Here is a 16,990-nt window from a genome sequence, read left to right on the forward strand (position 1 = left end):
TAAAATCACAAACCTGAGCTGAAAACATGTGAACGTGCTCTCAGGCAGGAAACGAAAGAGAAAGAGCTCAGAAAGTCAAACAGTCAAAACAGAAGCAGGTTCGTCAAAGAAAAAATACATTTGGGACTTTCAGCTGAGAAAAGGTCAAAAAACAGTCGAAGAGCAAAACTTGGTTGAAAATATTTTATTTTTAGGTTTTCATCAGACAAAAGTTTCAGTTATTCAGTGAACAAGTTATTTAATTTGACAAAGTGAAAACAACAGAGCTGAAGGGAAACCTTATGAAACTTTATCTTTAGTTTTAACTTTCAGTTTTCAAGATTCGAGCTCAAATTCACACAACTTTTTATTTTAACACTTTAATTTTTTGTTATTGTTAATTTTCCAAAGTGAAACCTTTAGAGAAAAGACATGTTCTTCTTATTTTTTATGTTTATCTTTTTTAAATCATTTCTAAAGTGAAACCTTTAGAGGCTTTTTTCTCAAGACCTTTTTAAGAATTTTTTTTTTTTGTCATATTTAAATTTCTAAAGTGAAACCTTTAGAGAATTAAGACAATTCTGGAAAGTGGGAAATATTTGCGCTGATTGCAACTGTTGTCTTGTTGCTCAGCGAAGAGGACACTTTTAAAAAGTCTCTTTTTAACAAGGCCTCTTCCTCCGCACCGCTTCTTCTCCTGCTGCGCGTGCGCGTCAACGTGCGACATTTGCTCTGTGGAACCACAGGACGCAGAACTCGCTTCTCCTTCCTCTCCAAACCTCATCCGCACAAAGAATGAGGGTCGACGTGTCGCTCTTGTGGCATGCCCGACCTCGTTCACATAAAGAATGAGAGTCATCTTGGCATGGACGGGACAAGAGGCGACGGTTCACGGGGGCCCCTCCTCGGGGCCGGCGCCGTGCTGCCTGGACGGGAATCCTCCTCAGGAGTATCCAGGGATGAGCAGAAACATGTTCATCCTGATCACCAGGATGAGTATTTCCAGATAAGAAGCTTCACAGCATCTGAGCAAGAGAGGAGCCGGAGCCCCCGATCAGCGGCCGGGGAGGCTGACCTCAGGGACCCAGTCGTTCAGACGGCGGCTCTCCTCACAGAACAGATGCAGCTTCTCCAGAGCAGGGTCCTCCCAAGAGCCGTCAGCTGGGTTCTGTTCAAGCAGGAGGAGGAAGAGGAGTTAGTCTCACATGTCTCACAAACACACACGTGTGGAGAAGTGGAATAAAGGAGGTGGCTGGTGTGGACTGAGGCCTGGATACATACCGTGATGAGGACGCAGTGAGCGTCTTCCAGCTGCTCCGCCTTGTCACCAACGATCTCAGCCAGACGCTGCATGTCGCTCACTCTGACGATGCTGATGTCGTTGTCGAAGCAGAAGGACTGGATGAGGGTGAAGTGGATCTGCAGAGCAATGTCACACTCGAACTCCTCGTCCGTGGCCAGGACGCAGAAAGACACGCTGTCCGGGTCACTGTGGACAAAGAGAAGACACTTCCTGTTAGCTCTCAGATCCCGATCAAGTATAGAGTCATGTTATAAAGTCCTATTTAAGTCACGTCTACTCACTCAGTCATGATTTTAGCGCTCTCGTAGACTCCGGCAGTGAGTCGGTCCTCGCTCTGAGCACAGAGCAGAGCTTCCTTCAGAGATTTTCCAGGAGACTCCATGTTGATAGGTTTGGGGTTAGGTACAGTTCAGCTGAGGTGGTCAGATGTTCAGAGAAGAGTGTTTGTGCTGCTTCCTGGAGTCTGCCAACATTTATACTGCCGACCCGGCACACGCTCACTCCCCGATTGGCTGTTGGGGGCACAATGGCCTCAACAGGCCTGCAGCCGCCTCCCCACCCTCGGGGACGCGTGCCTATAGAAAGTCTTAGAAAGTCGGGGGCAGCTTCGGTTGAAAGGATCAGATGTAGAAACTCTCTGACCTTTAAATGATTCTTGGAGCGTACAGGAATAATGAAACCACACAGGAGGAGCAGGCTGCTGTCGTCAAAGTGCTCCAAGATCTGGATGAATTAGAAGTTAATACTGACTCCCATTCAAACTGATGCAGAGAGTTTTCAAGTTACAGAAGCTGTTCTACATTAATATATATCTATATCTATGACTAAAGGCTGAAGTAACAGCTTATTACTACCACGTTTTACACAGAATTAATTTAATGTCGACCCTGTGAGTTCTGAAGCAAAGCATCAGTTCTTTATTATTTTAAACATTTTAAAGTGAGCTTCATGGTTTAGTTCCTGGTCCTTCACCATTCAGGAACTTATTGTTTCCATTAGTTTCCATAGGGAATGAAAATCTATGAATAGACTCTGGTGGACTTCTGTTGTTCTTTACTGTGAACGTCAAATCTACATTACATTTGTTACATCATCCGGTTACAAGTAATTTAGAAGAAACAGCTTTTAAACAGGTTTGATGAGTCTGATCTCTCAACCTGCAGAAATGTAAACTGATGTGAAAGTTCTACGTTTGGTTTTTGTTGTTGTTAAGTTTCATCGTCAGATTTTAACACTTTAAATTGACCCGTTACCAGTTCAACCACGCCTTCTGTTGTTTTGTCCATCCCAGTCAGAAGTCTTGGTTGAACAATACAGACTTGATTTGTACAAAAGCAAATCACATTCACCTGAAAAAAAAAAAATCCTGTTTTTGTGCCAATTTTTTTTAATTCTGTTTTTTGGACCAAAAAAAGTTCTGTTTTTTGGATTAATATTTTTTTTCTCAGTTTTTCGGAAAAAAAATTTTTCTGACTAATTCCCCCCCCCCAGTTTTTTGGAGTAATTTGTTTCTGTTTTTCTGACAATATTTTTTCTGGTTTTTGGACAATTTTTTTTTCTGGTTTTCTGACTAATCCCCCCCCCCCCCTGTTTTTCTCAGTAATTATTTTCTGTTTTTCTCAGTAATTTTTTTTTCTCTGTTTTTCTGACTAATTTTTTTCCTGGTTTTTGGACAAAAAATGTTCTGTTTTTTTGGATACATTTTTTTTTCTCAGTTTTTCTGACAAATTTTTTTTCAGTTTTTCGGACAATTTCTTTTTTTTTCTGTTTTTCTCAGTATTTTTTTTTCAATTTTTTGGACAAATTTGTTTTTTCTGGCTTTCGGACAAATTTGTTTCTGTTTTTTGGACACATTTTTTTTTCTGGTTTTCTGACTAATTCCCCCCCCCCCCCCCCTGTTTTTTGGAGTAATTTGTTTCTGTTTTTCTGACAATTTTTTTTCTGGTTTTTGGGCAAATTTTTTTTTCTGTTTTTCTCATTAATCCCCCCCCCCCCCCCGTTTTTCTCAGTAATTTTTTTCTGTTTTTCTAAAAAAAAATTTCTCTGTTTTTCTGACTAATTTATTTTCTGGTTTTCGGACAAATTTTTTTTTCTGGTTTTCTGACTAATCCCCCCCCCCCCCTGTTTTTTGGAGTAATTTGTTTCTGATTTTCTGAGTAATTTTTTTCTCAGTAATATTTTTTTCTCTGTTTTTCTGACAAATTTTTTTCCTGGTTTTTGGACAAAAAATTTTCTGTTTTTCGGATTAATTTTTTTTTCTGTTTTTCTGACTAATCCCCCCCCCCTGTTTTTCTCAGTAATTTTTTTCTGTTTTTCTCAGTATTTTTTTTGCTGTTTTTCTGACAAATTTTTTTTTCTCAGTTTTTCTGACTACATTTTTTTCAGTTTTTCAGACAATTTCTTTTTTTTTCTCTTTTCGGAGTAATTTTTTTCTATTTTTTGGACAATTTTTTTTTTCTGGTTTTCTGACAAATCCCCCCCCCCTGTTTTTTGGAGTAATTTGTTTCTGTTTTTCTCAGTATTTTTTATTCTCCGTTTTTCTCAGTATTTTTTATTCTCCGTTTTTCTGACAAATTTTTTTTCTCAGTTTTTCTGACAATTTTTTTTTCTGTTTTTCGGACAATTTCTTTTTTTTTCTCAGTATTTTTTTTCAATTTTATGGACAAATTTGTTTTTTCTGGCTTTCGGACAAATTTGTTTCTGGTTTTCGGACAAATTTTTTTTCTGTTTTTCTGACTAATCCCCCCCCCCCTGTTTTTCTGAGTAATTTTTTTCGGTTTTTCTCAGTAATTTATTTTTCTCTGTTTTTCGGATTAAATGTTTTTCTGGTTTTCGGACAATTTTTTTTTCGGTTTTTCTGACTAATTCATAGTATTTGAAACCGAAATATTATTTTATTTATTTATTCATAAACATTCTAAAAAAACTCTGATGACTTTTGCAGAGCTGAGCAAGAAGAGACATCCAATAAAAACGGTATGAGGACATTTGTAAAATACACTAACTTACTATTCTAATAGTCTCTATTGATAATTATGTTGTGGTTGCACCCCCCCCCTCCAGTTGTCCTGGATGTCACTTGGACTTTTTATTTGACTCGTGACCAACTTCACTGTCTGAACTGTTTCTTGTAGATTGGGCTGTGGCACGCGCCGCTGATTTGCATGCGTAAAGCCGGACCTCACTCGAGGCGCGTGGCATCTGGAGATGCCTGCGCGCTTTATCTTCCCGTCTGCATCTTTCTCTATGGCAACCGAGAGATAGCATCTGTCCCCGGGGAGAAGGTGAGGGGAGGCCGGACAAAGGACTTCAGGCAGGCCGGGCAGCACCTGCTGGGTGCGATGACCGCACCTTTCCATTCCGCTGCTCATTGGATTTATGAGTTTTAGACTGAAGTTCAGCCAGAACACATTTAGCTTTATAGAGTTGTTCAGCTTCAACAAAACTTTTCTATATCTCCATCCTCGACTTTCTTCTCCCAGCCTCGTTAGAAGACACATTCAAACGTGTTTTTTGCAGCTTTGCAGCTCAGAAAACTTATTTATTGAAAGAAAAAATAAATCCTATTTTCTCCTAAACCCATCAGAAGCAATTATCCAAACTTTAAATCTTCAGACACTTCCATCCTCAGAGAAAAGTCCGAGCTTCGCCGCAGGTCAACACAAAACAGCTTTTACCACCAACACCTGTCGCGCGCTGCCTCCGTCTGGCAGATGTGCTTCAGCAACAATGGGTCCGTATCGATTTGCACGCGCCTGCCCTGTAGCCATGCAAGCTGATCCTTCCTAAAATAGCCCAGAGTGAGTCTCCATCAGCTGGATCCAGATCACACTCTGTCCCTCCTCCTCCTCCTCCTCCTCCTCCTCCTTCAGTCCAGCTGATGAGTTTTACTGCAAGACACAAACAACTGATTCTGTTGCTGCAACAACGAGCAGATAAGAAAAATAAAAACACACACTTTGTGTTTTCATACACGTGTTTACAGCTCAAACTGAAAGTGATCTGTGAATCTGCCGTCACGAGTCTGGAGATAAGAAAGTTTGGAGCATAATTTCTCCTCTTTGCCATTTAAATTTAATCAAAACTCAGACAACAGACTGGCGGATGTGGAGACCTGCGGACAAAAGAGCGGCGCGCCCTGGGGTCGGGGTTGACCTGGGTTTAGGAGAGAAAGGAGTGGGGGGGCTAGGGGTTGAGGTCCCTCCCCTCATAGCGACAGTTCTCCATCTGCCGCTCTGCCTTCCATGGAACAATAGCGCTGAATCAATCACCGCCAACCTGTGTCTCCTGCACGCCAGCCCCCTCGTCTATTTACGCAGCAGTGGCAGCAGGCCTGACCCGATGTGGGTCGGATTATCATGCAGCTAAAGAATAAGCAGATAAGCACGAGCTGTTGGACAGGAACCGCTCTGTCACCGGAAGAGACGCGTGCGTAAAAGTTAGGTTGCGCGTAAAAGTGACCAGGAGGAAAGTCGCCAGAAACACTGTGGGTTTATTGAAGGCTACACATAAACACAATGTACCGAATGTAATACTAAATAAATGCCCATGCACACGTTCCACTGGCGACAGATTGCTTCATGAGAGGAAATGATGCGTGCGTAAAAGTTTGGTTGCACGTAAAAGTGATTCCACAGAAAGTTGTTAATTTACAGCTACGCGAAAAGTTATTCCACTAAATATAACATTTAACATGACAAATACACACGAACTACTGGGGTAAAAGTATTTCATGAGAGGAAACGATGCGTGCCCAAAAGATTCTCCACGATTGGAAAATGGCAGAAAGTTGCAGAAAGCATTTGGTGGATTTATGCACCGAATGCAAAACAAAAAGTTGACAAGTTGTCGTGCAGAGTTCAGCCCGTGTGGCCCCTGAACTCCCCAGAGTAAATAAATAAAAATCGAGCAGGGACTTTCTGGACAGCTGATGTCCACGTGGTCCGCAGTGGAGATTGCGCAGCACGCACAGCGTTCTGGCACGCGCTGTTCATTTGCATTTGTATGGAGGACCGTGATAATAGAGGGCTTCTGTGCGCACAATAGAGGCCGTTTTATGGCCAGCCTCGAGTCCACAGATGGCATCATCCACCTGCCCTTTCTCCCTGCTGCTCGGGGAGGAGGGGGTTTGTGTGCGTGTGTGTGTGTGTGTGTGTGTGTGTGTGTGTGTAGGGGGGGGGGGGGGGTCACACTTTCTCCATGTTGTTGCTAAAATAATTTCATCAACGTCTGAAATGCAAAAATCATCTCTGTCAGTTTGTTATTTTCTCTTCATTTGTCTTGAATAGTTGTTGTGGTTGAATAAATTCGCACTGTCAGAGTTTGTTTATGTGAATGAGACTTTTAGAGTTTCTTTATGAACCCACAGATAAACACACTATGTTTGCATCGTGTAGAATCTCCAGCTGAGTTCTCGGTTATTTGCGTTAAAGTGCTGCAGAGTGCTCGAACTACTTCTGTTTGTAAGAAGCTATTTTTGGTTTCAGGCCAGGCTGCTGCGCTCAGAGGGGGAGCGTGCGTGGCACGATGACCCCCATCAATCTGCCACGAGCCGGAGTGTGACAATGGCATTATCATACCAATACACCATTCAGCCTCAGCCAATCAGGGCGCAGCGCTTTCACTGGGGCGCACGAGCTGCAGGGTATAAAGAGAGGGAGGCTGCAGCTCTGAACTCACTCTGCTCCGGATTTAACTCTCCGAACAAACTCTCTGAAAATCTCCCTGTGCGGAATAATCTCCATCATCTTCATCATGACTCTTGAGGAGGTTCTGATCCAGAAACCCACCGAGCGTGCCCAGTGCACCGGCCAAGCCCTGGAGGAGGTCCTGGTGTCCGCTAAAGACAACGACTCCCTCACCGTGGGCGTCTACGAGTGTGCTAAAGTTATGAATCTGTAAGTATGAGACTGAAGAGACGAAGTTTGTTGCAGTTCTGCAAATTCAGATTCTTTGGGTTTGTGTGTTGGATGAAATCTCATGAGCTGTTTTTCCTCATTGTTTCCCCACAGTGACCCGGACAGCGTGTCTTTCTGCGTCCTGGCCACGGACGAGGAGTTCGAGTGTGACATCGCTCTGCAGATCCACTTCACCCTCATCCAGTCCTTCTGCTTCGACAACGACATCAGCATCGTCAGAGTGAGCGACATGCAGCGTCTGGCTGAGATCGTTGGTGACAAGGCGGAGCAGCTGGAAGACGCTCACTGCGTCCTCATCACGGTATGTACCCAGGCCTCAGTCCACACCAGCCACCTCCTTTATTCCACTTCTCCACACGTGTGTGTTTGTGAGACATGTGAGACTAACTCCTCTTCCTCCTCCTGCTTGAACAGAACCCAGCTGACGGCTCTTGGGAGGACCCTGCTCTGGAGAAGCTGCATCTGTTCTGTGAGGAGAGCCGCCGTCTGAACGACTGGGTCCCTGAGGTCAGCCTCCCCGGCCGCTGATCGGGGGCTCCGGCTCCTCTCTTGCTCAGATGCTGTGAAGCTTCTTATCTGGAAATACTCATCCTGGTGATCAGGATGAACATGTTTCTGCTCATCCCTGGATACTCCTGAGGAGGATTCCCGTCCAGGCAGCACGGCGCCGGCCCCGAGGAGGGGCCCCCGTGAACCGTCGCCTCTTGTCCCGTCCATGCCAAGATGACTCTCATTCTTTATGTGAACGAGGTCGGGCATGCCACAAGAGCGACACGTCGACCCTCATTCTTTGTGCGGATGAGGTTTGGAGAGGAAGGAGAAGCGAGTTCTGCGTCCTGTGGTTCCACAGAGCAAATGTCGCACGTTGACGCGCACGCGCAGCAGGAGAAGAAGCGGTGCGGAGGAAGAGGCCTTGTTAAAAAGAGACTTTTTAAAAGTGTCCTCTTCGCTGAGCAACAAGACAACAGTTGCAATCAGCGCAAATATTTCCCACTTTCCAGAATTGTCTTAATTCTCTAAAGGTTTCACTTTAGAAATTTAAATATGACAAAAAAAAATTCTTAAAAAAGTCTTGAAAAAAAAGCCTCTAAAGGTTTCACTTTAGAAATGATTTAAAAAAGATAAACATAAAAAATAAGAAGAACATGTCTTTTCTCTAAAGGTTTCACTTTGGAAAATGGATGAATGAAGTTCATGTTAAAGAAGAAAAACTGTAAGATGATGTTATTAATGAAGAAGAAGGAGAATCTGCTCCTCTTGTTGGAAACTAATTTATATTTTGAAATGATTAATAAAAATCATCAGATCATATTTTTTGTGTTTGGAGTTTTCACTTTGTCTCTTGAACAACTTGCATGTGTGTGTGTGTGTGTGTGTGTGTGTGTGTGTGTGTGTGTGGAACTCACACTCTCAGACTCAGCAGTATTTGCATGGAGGGCGCGACCGCCTGTCATCTGCTCTGAGAATAAAGCACCTCCTCGGTCCCTCCCCCTGCACAGCTCATCTGCATGTGTATGGCGCAGCGCACAATGGCGCAGCTCCGGGCCTGTCAGCTCCAGCGGTCCGCACAGAGCGTCTATTGTCTGGGCTGCAGATGTCTCCGCAGCCACGCCGCACCATCTGCCGCTCCCTGCAGGTGGGGGTCGGGCAGGGCAGGACTGGGAGGAGGTGTCAGTGGGTCTCCAGTGCCGGGGGGGGGGGCAGCTGGGTCGGGTCTGACTGGTTTGGGCCGGTTGTGGAGGTCCCGAGTATCATCTGCTGTCCTGCCAGCTGCTGTCCGCGCTATTGTTTACTCGCAGGCACTTGGTGAAACTTTGGTAAACAGGCCACAGAGAGGGGAGGAGAGGGGAGCAGCAGCAGCAGGAGCAGCAGGAGGAGCCACCTGCTCTGCAGCTCAACAATGAAACCTGCGTCACACACACACATCAGCCTTTCACCACATTACTTCTTCTTTCAGTAACAATACTAGTCTTTTCAAAACCACAGGACTGGTTTCAATGGGTCGAAGTTTTTCACTTCCTTTGTAATCTGCACATTTTCCAAAACCCTGCATGCACAAAAGGAAAGATGCACAAAATGCATGTGCACAAATATATTTAGCATGAAAGAGTTTATGCAATAAAAAGACAATGATGATGATTGTGTTTTGTTTCGTATCAGTGTGAAGTTTGCAGGAACCTGAACATCTCATCATACGTCTGCAGCCGTTGAAGCCAGTTTGGACTCACCCTGTTAATGAAAGAAGAAACGGTGAGAGGGCAGATATTTGTGGCCATGTTGAGATGTGGCGGCTGTGGCTCAGAGGGTAGAGTGGGTCGTCCACTAATTAGAGGGTCAATCCCTGGCTCCTTTAATCCCTGTGTCAGTGTCGTTCGGCAAGATAGAGAAAGTGCTGCACGACTCGAGCCTGAGAGGAGCTTTGCTTTATTCTTAAGGGATCACAAGTCATGAAAAGGTTAAAGAGTTGCTGCAGTAAAGTTAAAAACATTTTACACTCAGAACTGTTACTGTAGTTTCCTGTCGTCAGGCACTTCACTTTAATACAAACGATAAAAAAAAGGATTTGACAGTAAAAACTAAACAGTCTTTTAAACAATGAATATAAACAGTGTTTATAAGATAAAAAAAAAATTCCCGTATAAAAGAATCTGTAAAAAAAAAAAAAGCTTCTCTAACAGTCATGAAAGCACACAGAGCTTGGAGGTGTGTCTGAGGCCCTTGTAGGCTCGGAGCCCCTCTCTCTTCGGGTCCCTCACCATACCTCGCACCACAGGGGGACAGTCGCAGCCCCTGCGCTTCTGCGCTCGGTGCAGCAGGATTCGATAAACCCCGGTGACGGGGCTGCGGCTGTCTGTGGGCCGATTGTTCCGTAGATGCACAGCGGTAAAGCCGAGCTCCTCCAGCGAGTTCCTGATCTCCTCCTCCTCCTCCTCCTCCAGGTCCCCGTACTCGGAGCCCAGCAGGCCCCGCAGAGGGCTCACTGGTTCCTGACGCACCAACGACCAGGGGAACTCCACAGGCAAGAGCCAATCGCAGCCCATCATCTGGTCGACGGCGTAGCGTTCGGCTGGGACTGGCTTCAAGATGCCCTTGATGAGTTTCTGGCAGGGACCGGCTACCCAGGGGGGGATGGTGTAGGCTCCGTCAATGATGCAGCGCCGCAGCTTGCCCATGGTTTCAGCGCGGAACGGCATGGTGCCGGTCACCATGAAGAAAAGCAGGACCCCCATGGCCCACACATCCACCGGAGGCCCCAGGTAAGACTCGTCCCTGAAGAGCTCCGGGGCAGCGTAGGGCGGAGAGCCACAGAAGGTGTCCAGGGCGTCGTTACGGTTTGGAACCTTCGTGCTGAATCCAAAGTCAGCCACCTTCACACAGCCGCTGGAGGTGAACAGAACGTTCTCTGCCTTCAGGTCACGGTGGATGATGTTGATGTTGTGCTGCAGAGAAGAAACATGATTTCAATGTCAGATCTGAGGTTGTAGATGATCTGAGAGCTTCTATTTTACTTCAGTCAGATTTTACAGATTCATTGTTGAGATTCTGGGTTTATCATGAGAGAAAAAAACGGATGTGGCAGCTCACCATGTATTTGATAGCAGAGAGGATCTGTGCGAAGATGATCTTGCTGGTGTTGTCTGTAAATTTCCCCTCGTTGTAGATCTTGTCGTGGAGGTCGCCTCCTCCTGCGTACTCCAGCACCAGGTAAAGGCGGCTGGGCGTCTCCACCATCTCGTACAGACGCACCACGTTGGGGTGCTGCAGGAACTCCATGCTGCTGATCTCCTTGGAGAGCAGACGCTGGGCCTGAGCGTCCAGCCTCGTCTTATCCAGGACCTTCAGGGCCACTTTGTCTACGAGGAAAATGACCAAACACATTTTAAAGTGGGACAGCTCTTGTTTGTATGTGCTTGTGTATCACAGGCAGAAGTAATGTGGATAGCTTCTTTACCTTTAGCCAGAGCGTGGAACGCCATTTTGACCCTGGAGAAGGTCCCGTACCCGATCTCCCCACGGACCTTGTAGAAGCCCACCCTGCGGCCTATGTTCAGCTCCTTGATGGTCTTCATGTCCTTGCACATGTCTGTGGTGAGCTTCTGCAGGGGGGTGAGTGGCAGCTGGGCCTTGGCATCCTCGTCCTCGGAGTCTGCGAAGGAGCTGTCGGTCAGGCTGTATTGGCAGTGGTGGAGCTTGGGGCTCGTCACCTGGTACTGGCCTCCAGGCATCTCTGTAGCAGGCTGGAGATTCACACACACGATCACGGTCATGTAACATCATCGGATGGTTTGTGCACAAAGCTGCCACATGGCAGAGCAGTTTCATTTTCTAACCAGAAGCAGCTGCAGTGTCATTAACATCTCATTAACATAAAACATGAGCAAATGTCTGAAACATAACAAACACTAACGAGCTCCCTAATAACTGCTTTTTATTATAATAATAATAATTATTATATAAATTGCTAACAGAATGTGGACACATGTGACCCAGAGCACCTCCACATGTGCTTTCACACGTGTACTTAGAGCTGTGCACTTGAGATAGAAACACGTAAACCACATGTTGATACCAGGTGTGTACACGTTAGAGCCTGAGCCACGGTCTGTATATTTGGTTCTTATATGTTTTCTCTTTATTTATAATTATTGTAAACATTGCATGTATTTGTTAAGAGGATTTTATAACAAGATCTTATTGCCAATTTAAATATTTAAATATATCAATAAACTGGTATTGTAATTTCTTTTACTTCACAATATCGGTACCTGTGTCAGCCTCCAGTCAAGCTCTACTACAAATTTTAAGTAAAATTATAATTTATGTATATTTATAAATTTATCGCAGACCTGTAAGTGTAAATTCCTGCAATAGGACAAAAAATAAAACAAATGTAAAAGACAAGGAGCTCATCTTCTTACCAAGCTCCCAAACTGCTGCTCTGCATCAAAACACGTCCACGGCGTCCATCACAACCATCGAAGCTGAAGAACAAACATGATCTTTTGGCCCAAAAGGAGCCAGAACATTTATTTCTCTCGACACATGCTGAGGTCTGACTCGGTCTCATCCCACTGAGCTGCCATCGCTCTCGTTCCTCCACTGTGCACTGATGGCTGGGAACAGTGGAGGGGAGGAGGCACGTTAACGGCCACACCCTCCGCCGCTCACCTCTCCCTGTCTTTCACCTTCTCCTCCTCAATTAGGAACAAAGGATTAAGCCGGTGTCATGAACTCTAATCCTGTTTTAATTTAGGACCGTCCCAATCCCTTCAAACAGTTAACATCAGGCCGGGGTGGCAAAAACAAAAACAAGGCCGAAATCAAGCAGCAGGAGACGAATGCGTGCACGTACTAGTATCTACAGAACGTGTGACCGGGTGCATTGGATCGCAGGTGTCGGAGAACACACCTGTGTGAGAGACATGGCCGTGTTTTGCAGCTACGCTTGATCTCTTGGCTTTTCTGAAGATGAAATGTTATGCAACAGCATTACGCAATGTTCCCATAGAGATCAGCTCTCTGTCCCCTTAGACGCTGGCTGAGCAGAACAGATAAAGAGATTACAAAGCATGAGGTCAACGCCGGGCAGAGCGTCTCCATTCAGGTGTGTTGTCCCTGTGAGCAGCAGTGGACAGTAGCGACGGTCAAAAAGACATCAAGATGTGAATGGTTTTCTTTCTCATCAGGATATAAATCAAAACGAGGTGAATAACGAAACACGCTTCCTTGAAACCACGACTTGAATATCTCCTCTTATGTTTCAGGGAACACTTTGCTAAATGATGTCATTTTAACACAGTCCAGGAAGTGACTGCACGAAATCGTCCAGAACCAAAACAAAGGCACAAAGAGTTTTGAAACTCTGAAAACAAAGCCAGTAAATTCTTAAAATGTAAATATATCTTTAATAATGAATGTGACCTCAACATCAGCTTCATATTGCTCCAAATAAATTAACTATTAAATATCAATACAGGCAAAACTGACTACAATACTTCTCAAATAATAAATATATGTCTGTAAATAAATAATAAGAATTAAATACTCTGGTCACTGCAGACCTCTGCTTCTCTCAACATGGACAAGAAAACAAGTCCTTGAACACAAATAGTAGATCGTCAACATCAGTCGAAGAACAGCTTGACTTTCAGGAACCTGAAGTGAGTCAAAGTTAAATGATCCTAGTTTAAGAAAGACAAATAGGTTTAATTCCCTGAACGATCCTGGACTTCCAGCTACTCTGCGTCCCCTCCCTGCAGGCGTCTGATTGGATTAAAGCCTTAGACAGGTACGTTTGTTTCGATGTGTTCTCCGCGCTGTGCTCAGCTGTAAGCAAACTGCAGATCTAGTGAGGGATGACTGTGCATCAGAAGCAGAGTGATCTGAACGATGAGTCGACAGCTTTGCTTTGAAAATGAAACTGATCAGTTATTTGAAATGGTTAGGAGTTACTTGTGTCTCCAGTGAGTCCGGAGCTCTGTGCACCTGCAGAGCCGACAGGTCAGCAGCTCGTTAACATCATTGACCTCGACACTAACTACATCTTCCTTCTCTTCAGGCGGCTGTCGCTGACGCCGCTGGAGCGCTGGATCTCCTCCAGCTCTTTGATTCTCTGACGCAGGGCCCCAATCTCCTTGTTCTTCTCCTCTTGGATGAACTGCAGCTTCTGAGGACACGACAGACGAGTGTACACATGCAAACAAGAAGGAGGGATTATAAACAAGTCTGACACTGATGACCTTTTTTCAGCATTTTTCTATACTGTAAAATAAAATCTTTCATATTGGCAAATATATATTATAATAATTCAGTGGAGCTCTAGTTTCTGCACAGTGACACCTTCAGGTTGTTAATTAAGTTCTATCATTAGGATCTAAAGGAGTGTGTGTGGGCTGCTCACCCTCTTGAAGACGCTCTGAGGAACGAGGCTGGAGCCATGTTGTTGTTGCTGCTGCTGCTCCCTCCACTGAGCTGTGCTCTGAACTCTGGATAACTTCGCACCAAACTGACAAAACACACAAAGCAAAACGTCAAATAAACTCAAGACTCGAGACTTGTGCTTCTTCCACAGAGCGTTTCTGTGGCTTGTGTCACGTTGTCTGAAAATAGAAGTGACCCTCTTCAACCCTTCAGATCAACTGTTATCACATCTTGGACAACATGAGGAGAAAATAACAAATCACAGACTTTAATTTTAAAATCTCGATGACGTAAGTAAAATGCAGCTTCTTCTTTTTGTTCACCTCCATCTGTAACTTCAAGAGCTCGCTCTGCCTCTCTCTCTCCTGCTCCCTCAGCCTCTTCTTCATCTCCTCCAGATGCAGATCCTTCTTCTCCAGATGTTTCTTCACTTCAGCATCTTTGGCCTCAACTGTCAGAAAATAAACAAAACCAGGGTAATCATTAAAATACTGGTTTCGTTGTTCTCTACCTTTGGAGTTTTACCTCCACAGGTATTATTTGTTTGAGTGTCACAGGATTACGTTTAAAAACGACAGGACGGACTTTATTGAAATTCGTGTCAATTATTGTTGTTATTGATTAATGTTTTACTGAAAAAATAAAGTTGTATTAAATGTGAGATGTGTATAACGGAGTAGTATTCAGATGTCTGTGAGGGTTTTCCTTTTGACTGAAGGTACAGCTATATGAGTAGTTGTTGGTCTTGTGATTTGAAACAGACATTGGATCTGAGTGATTTGTTTTGAGCTCTCACCCTGATTGAAACTCTCCCTCTGAGCGCGCTCCGCCTCCCTCCTGCTCTGCTGTCTCACAGCCTCTAGCTCCCTCTTGTGTCTCTCCTCTTCTGCTGCCTTTTCACCGAGCAGCCGCTGGACCTCAGCCTCTCCATCCTGACGACACACAGACCACAACGCTCACCGAGGCTTCAGCTGGTGACCAGTTAACATGAACCAGTCTAAAGGGTTTGAAACGTTTGTGCTTCAGTCCTCACCTCTGACGTTCTCTCGTTCTGTCGCTTCAGGTCGACCACGTCTCTCTTCAGTCTCTCGTTCTCCACTGCAACATGAACAATATTTCTTCTCTGTGTACCAGTGGTGCCTTTGTGGTATTTTTAATTTACCTCTGAGGTTGCACTGCTCCTGAAGAGTCTGATGCAAACTGTTCACCGTGACAAGAAGGCTGTCTCTCTCTGCAACACATTAATGAAGACAATTACAGGCTTGCTGACTATTTTAAACATTTTATATTATTTTATTTTTATTTTATTTTACTAATTTCCTCTTATATTTCTGCCCCAATGTTTTCGAATGGGTGATCGTCACACTTCTTTTAATCTTTTCCTTTTGTTTGCCTTCAATTGCCAAGTTTTCCTCATTTCATTATGTTTAGAAAATTGATGAATCATTTTTTATTAATTACTCTTTCAGGATTGTGTGCTTCTTTTAAAGTCCACATGTATTTGAAGTGTGATTACTTAACAATATATCAGCCCCTTTTTTAAATGTTAACACTTTGAGTATTTGATTTTCTGAAGGTTACAACTTCAGACTTTCTCTTTTCTCGATGCAGCATGGCAGTACTGTCGTTTGGCCGAATCACCAGCAGAGGGAGGCAAACAAACACCAAGTGAGGCTCCACCAGGAGCTTTAATCTCAAACAGACAGAAAAACAATCAAGTTCTAAAGTTTGTTTCTCTGTAAAGAAAGAAAACTCACCTTCAGTCAGACTCTTCTCTTTGGTCTGATAGAATTTAACGAGTCTGTTGGCGTCATCCAGCTCGACCTCCAACAGCTGGTTTCTGCCGCTGACCTCTGTGATCGTCTGATGTAAGAAAGTAAAAGACAGTGGACGTGTCAGACTTTATTCTAATGCATCAGTATATGACAACAAACATGAAGAAAGATAGAAATACACATCTGGAGGTTTTGAAATGAAACTTAATAATAATAATTCAACATTTTCAGACAATAACAATTAATCTGAATAGATAGATAAAAGATAAAGATATAAAGATAGATAGATAGATAGATAGATAGATAGATAGATAAATTAATAGATAGATAGATAGATAAATTAATAGATAGATGGATAGATAGATAGATAGATAGATAGATAAATGAATAGATAGATTGATAGATGGATAGATAGATAAATAGATAGATAGATAGATAGATAGATAGATAGATAGATGGATAAATGGATAGATAGATAGATACATAGATAGATAGATAGATATAGATAGATAGATAGATAGATAGATAGATGGATAGATAGATGGATAGATAGATAGATAGATAGATAGATGGATAGATAGATGGATAGATGGATAGATAGATGGATAAATAGATAAATAGATAGATAGATGGATGGATAGATAGATAAATGAATAGATAGATAGATAGATAAAAAGTGAGGATAATTAGCCACATGAAGTATCTTTGATATTTTCAGATGATAATTATAATAACAGAACTAATTACCAGTAATAAAACTCCTGACATCATCTTTAAGTTTAATTAACTTGTGTTTCTTCTTTTCATACTTCTAACAGTCACATTCAATTAGCCACTGATGAGCTAGTTAGCTAGATGCATGTATTCACTGGCTAGTGACTCTGAGCTAACAGGCTAAGCTAGCCAACTGGCTAACAATCGTACCTGCTCCAGTTGAGCGAACTCGTCCATTAAGTCGTCGAGGTGAAAACAGCTGAGCTTCTTCATCGTGTTCGTCCGACAAAGAGCAACTTACTGAGGAAAACAGCGACGGACGCTCGAGTTTCGATCAGGACACACGGGATTCCTCCCTGGGTGCTAACTGCTAACAATGG

General features: G+C 43.7%; 4 protein-coding genes across 5 annotated transcripts; 1 reads left to right on the plus strand and 3 right to left on the minus strand.

Annotated features, from left to right (window-relative positions):
- Nucleotides 1-415: 415 nt before the first annotated feature.
- Nucleotides 416-2,870, minus strand: LOC109643194 (growth arrest and DNA damage-inducible protein GADD45 gamma-like). Its single transcript, XM_020108229.2, has 3 exons — nt 1,564-2,870; nt 1,261-1,468; nt 416-1,147 (listed from the first exon to the last, which is right to left on the minus strand). Exons 1-3 carry the CDS (start codon nt 1,662-1,664, stop codon nt 1,034-1,036), a joined length of 423 nt encoding a protein of 140 aa, XP_019963788.1. The 5' UTR covers nt 1,665-2,870; the 3' UTR covers nt 416-1,033.
- A 4,076-nt stretch (nt 2,871-6,946) lies between these two features.
- gadd45gb.1 (growth arrest and DNA-damage-inducible, gamma b, tandem duplicate 1) lies at nt 6,947-8,511 on the plus strand. Its single transcript, XM_069513579.1, has 3 exons — nt 6,947-7,179; nt 7,294-7,501; nt 7,615-8,511. Exons 1-3 carry the CDS (start codon nt 7,037-7,039, stop codon nt 7,726-7,728), a joined length of 465 nt encoding a protein of 154 aa, XP_069369680.1. The 5' UTR covers nt 6,947-7,036; the 3' UTR covers nt 7,729-8,511.
- A 1,090-nt stretch (nt 8,512-9,601) lies between these two features.
- nim1kb (NIM1 serine/threonine protein kinase) lies at nt 9,602-12,940 on the minus strand. 2 transcript variants are annotated; one of them, XM_069513578.1, is made up of 4 exons: nt 12,120-12,940; nt 11,153-11,438; nt 10,786-11,054; nt 9,602-10,640 (listed from the first exon to the last, which is right to left on the minus strand). In XM_069513578.1, exons 2-4 carry the CDS (start codon nt 11,424-11,426, stop codon nt 9,879-9,881), a joined length of 1,305 nt encoding a protein of 434 aa, XP_069369679.1. In that variant the 5' UTR covers nt 11,427-11,438; nt 12,120-12,940; the 3' UTR covers nt 9,602-9,878. The 2 variants fall into 2 exon arrangements, with proteins under 2 accessions (XP_069369679.1, XP_019968948.2); XM_020113389.2 differs by having other exon boundaries at nt 11,153-12,940.
- Nucleotides 12,941-13,083: 143 nt separating this feature from the next.
- Nucleotides 13,084-16,963, minus strand: LOC109644125 (coiled-coil domain-containing protein 152). Its single transcript, XM_020109455.2, has 8 exons — nt 16,821-16,963; nt 15,879-15,984; nt 15,284-15,352; nt 15,155-15,219; nt 14,918-15,053; nt 14,445-14,572; nt 14,102-14,206; nt 13,084-13,867 (listed from the first exon to the last, which is right to left on the minus strand). The coding sequence occupies exons 1-8, from the start codon at nt 16,881-16,883 to the stop codon at nt 13,739-13,741; spliced, it is 801 nt and encodes a 266-aa protein (XP_019965014.2). The 5' UTR covers nt 16,884-16,963; the 3' UTR covers nt 13,084-13,738.
- Between the last annotated feature and the right edge of the window lie 27 nt (nt 16,964-16,990).

The sequence above is a fragment of the Paralichthys olivaceus genome, chromosome 18, assembly GCF_024713975.1.
Source record: "Paralichthys olivaceus isolate ysfri-2021 chromosome 18, ASM2471397v2, whole genome shotgun sequence".
NCBI classification, from domain to species: domain Eukaryota; kingdom Metazoa; phylum Chordata; class Actinopteri; order Pleuronectiformes; family Paralichthyidae; genus Paralichthys; species Paralichthys olivaceus.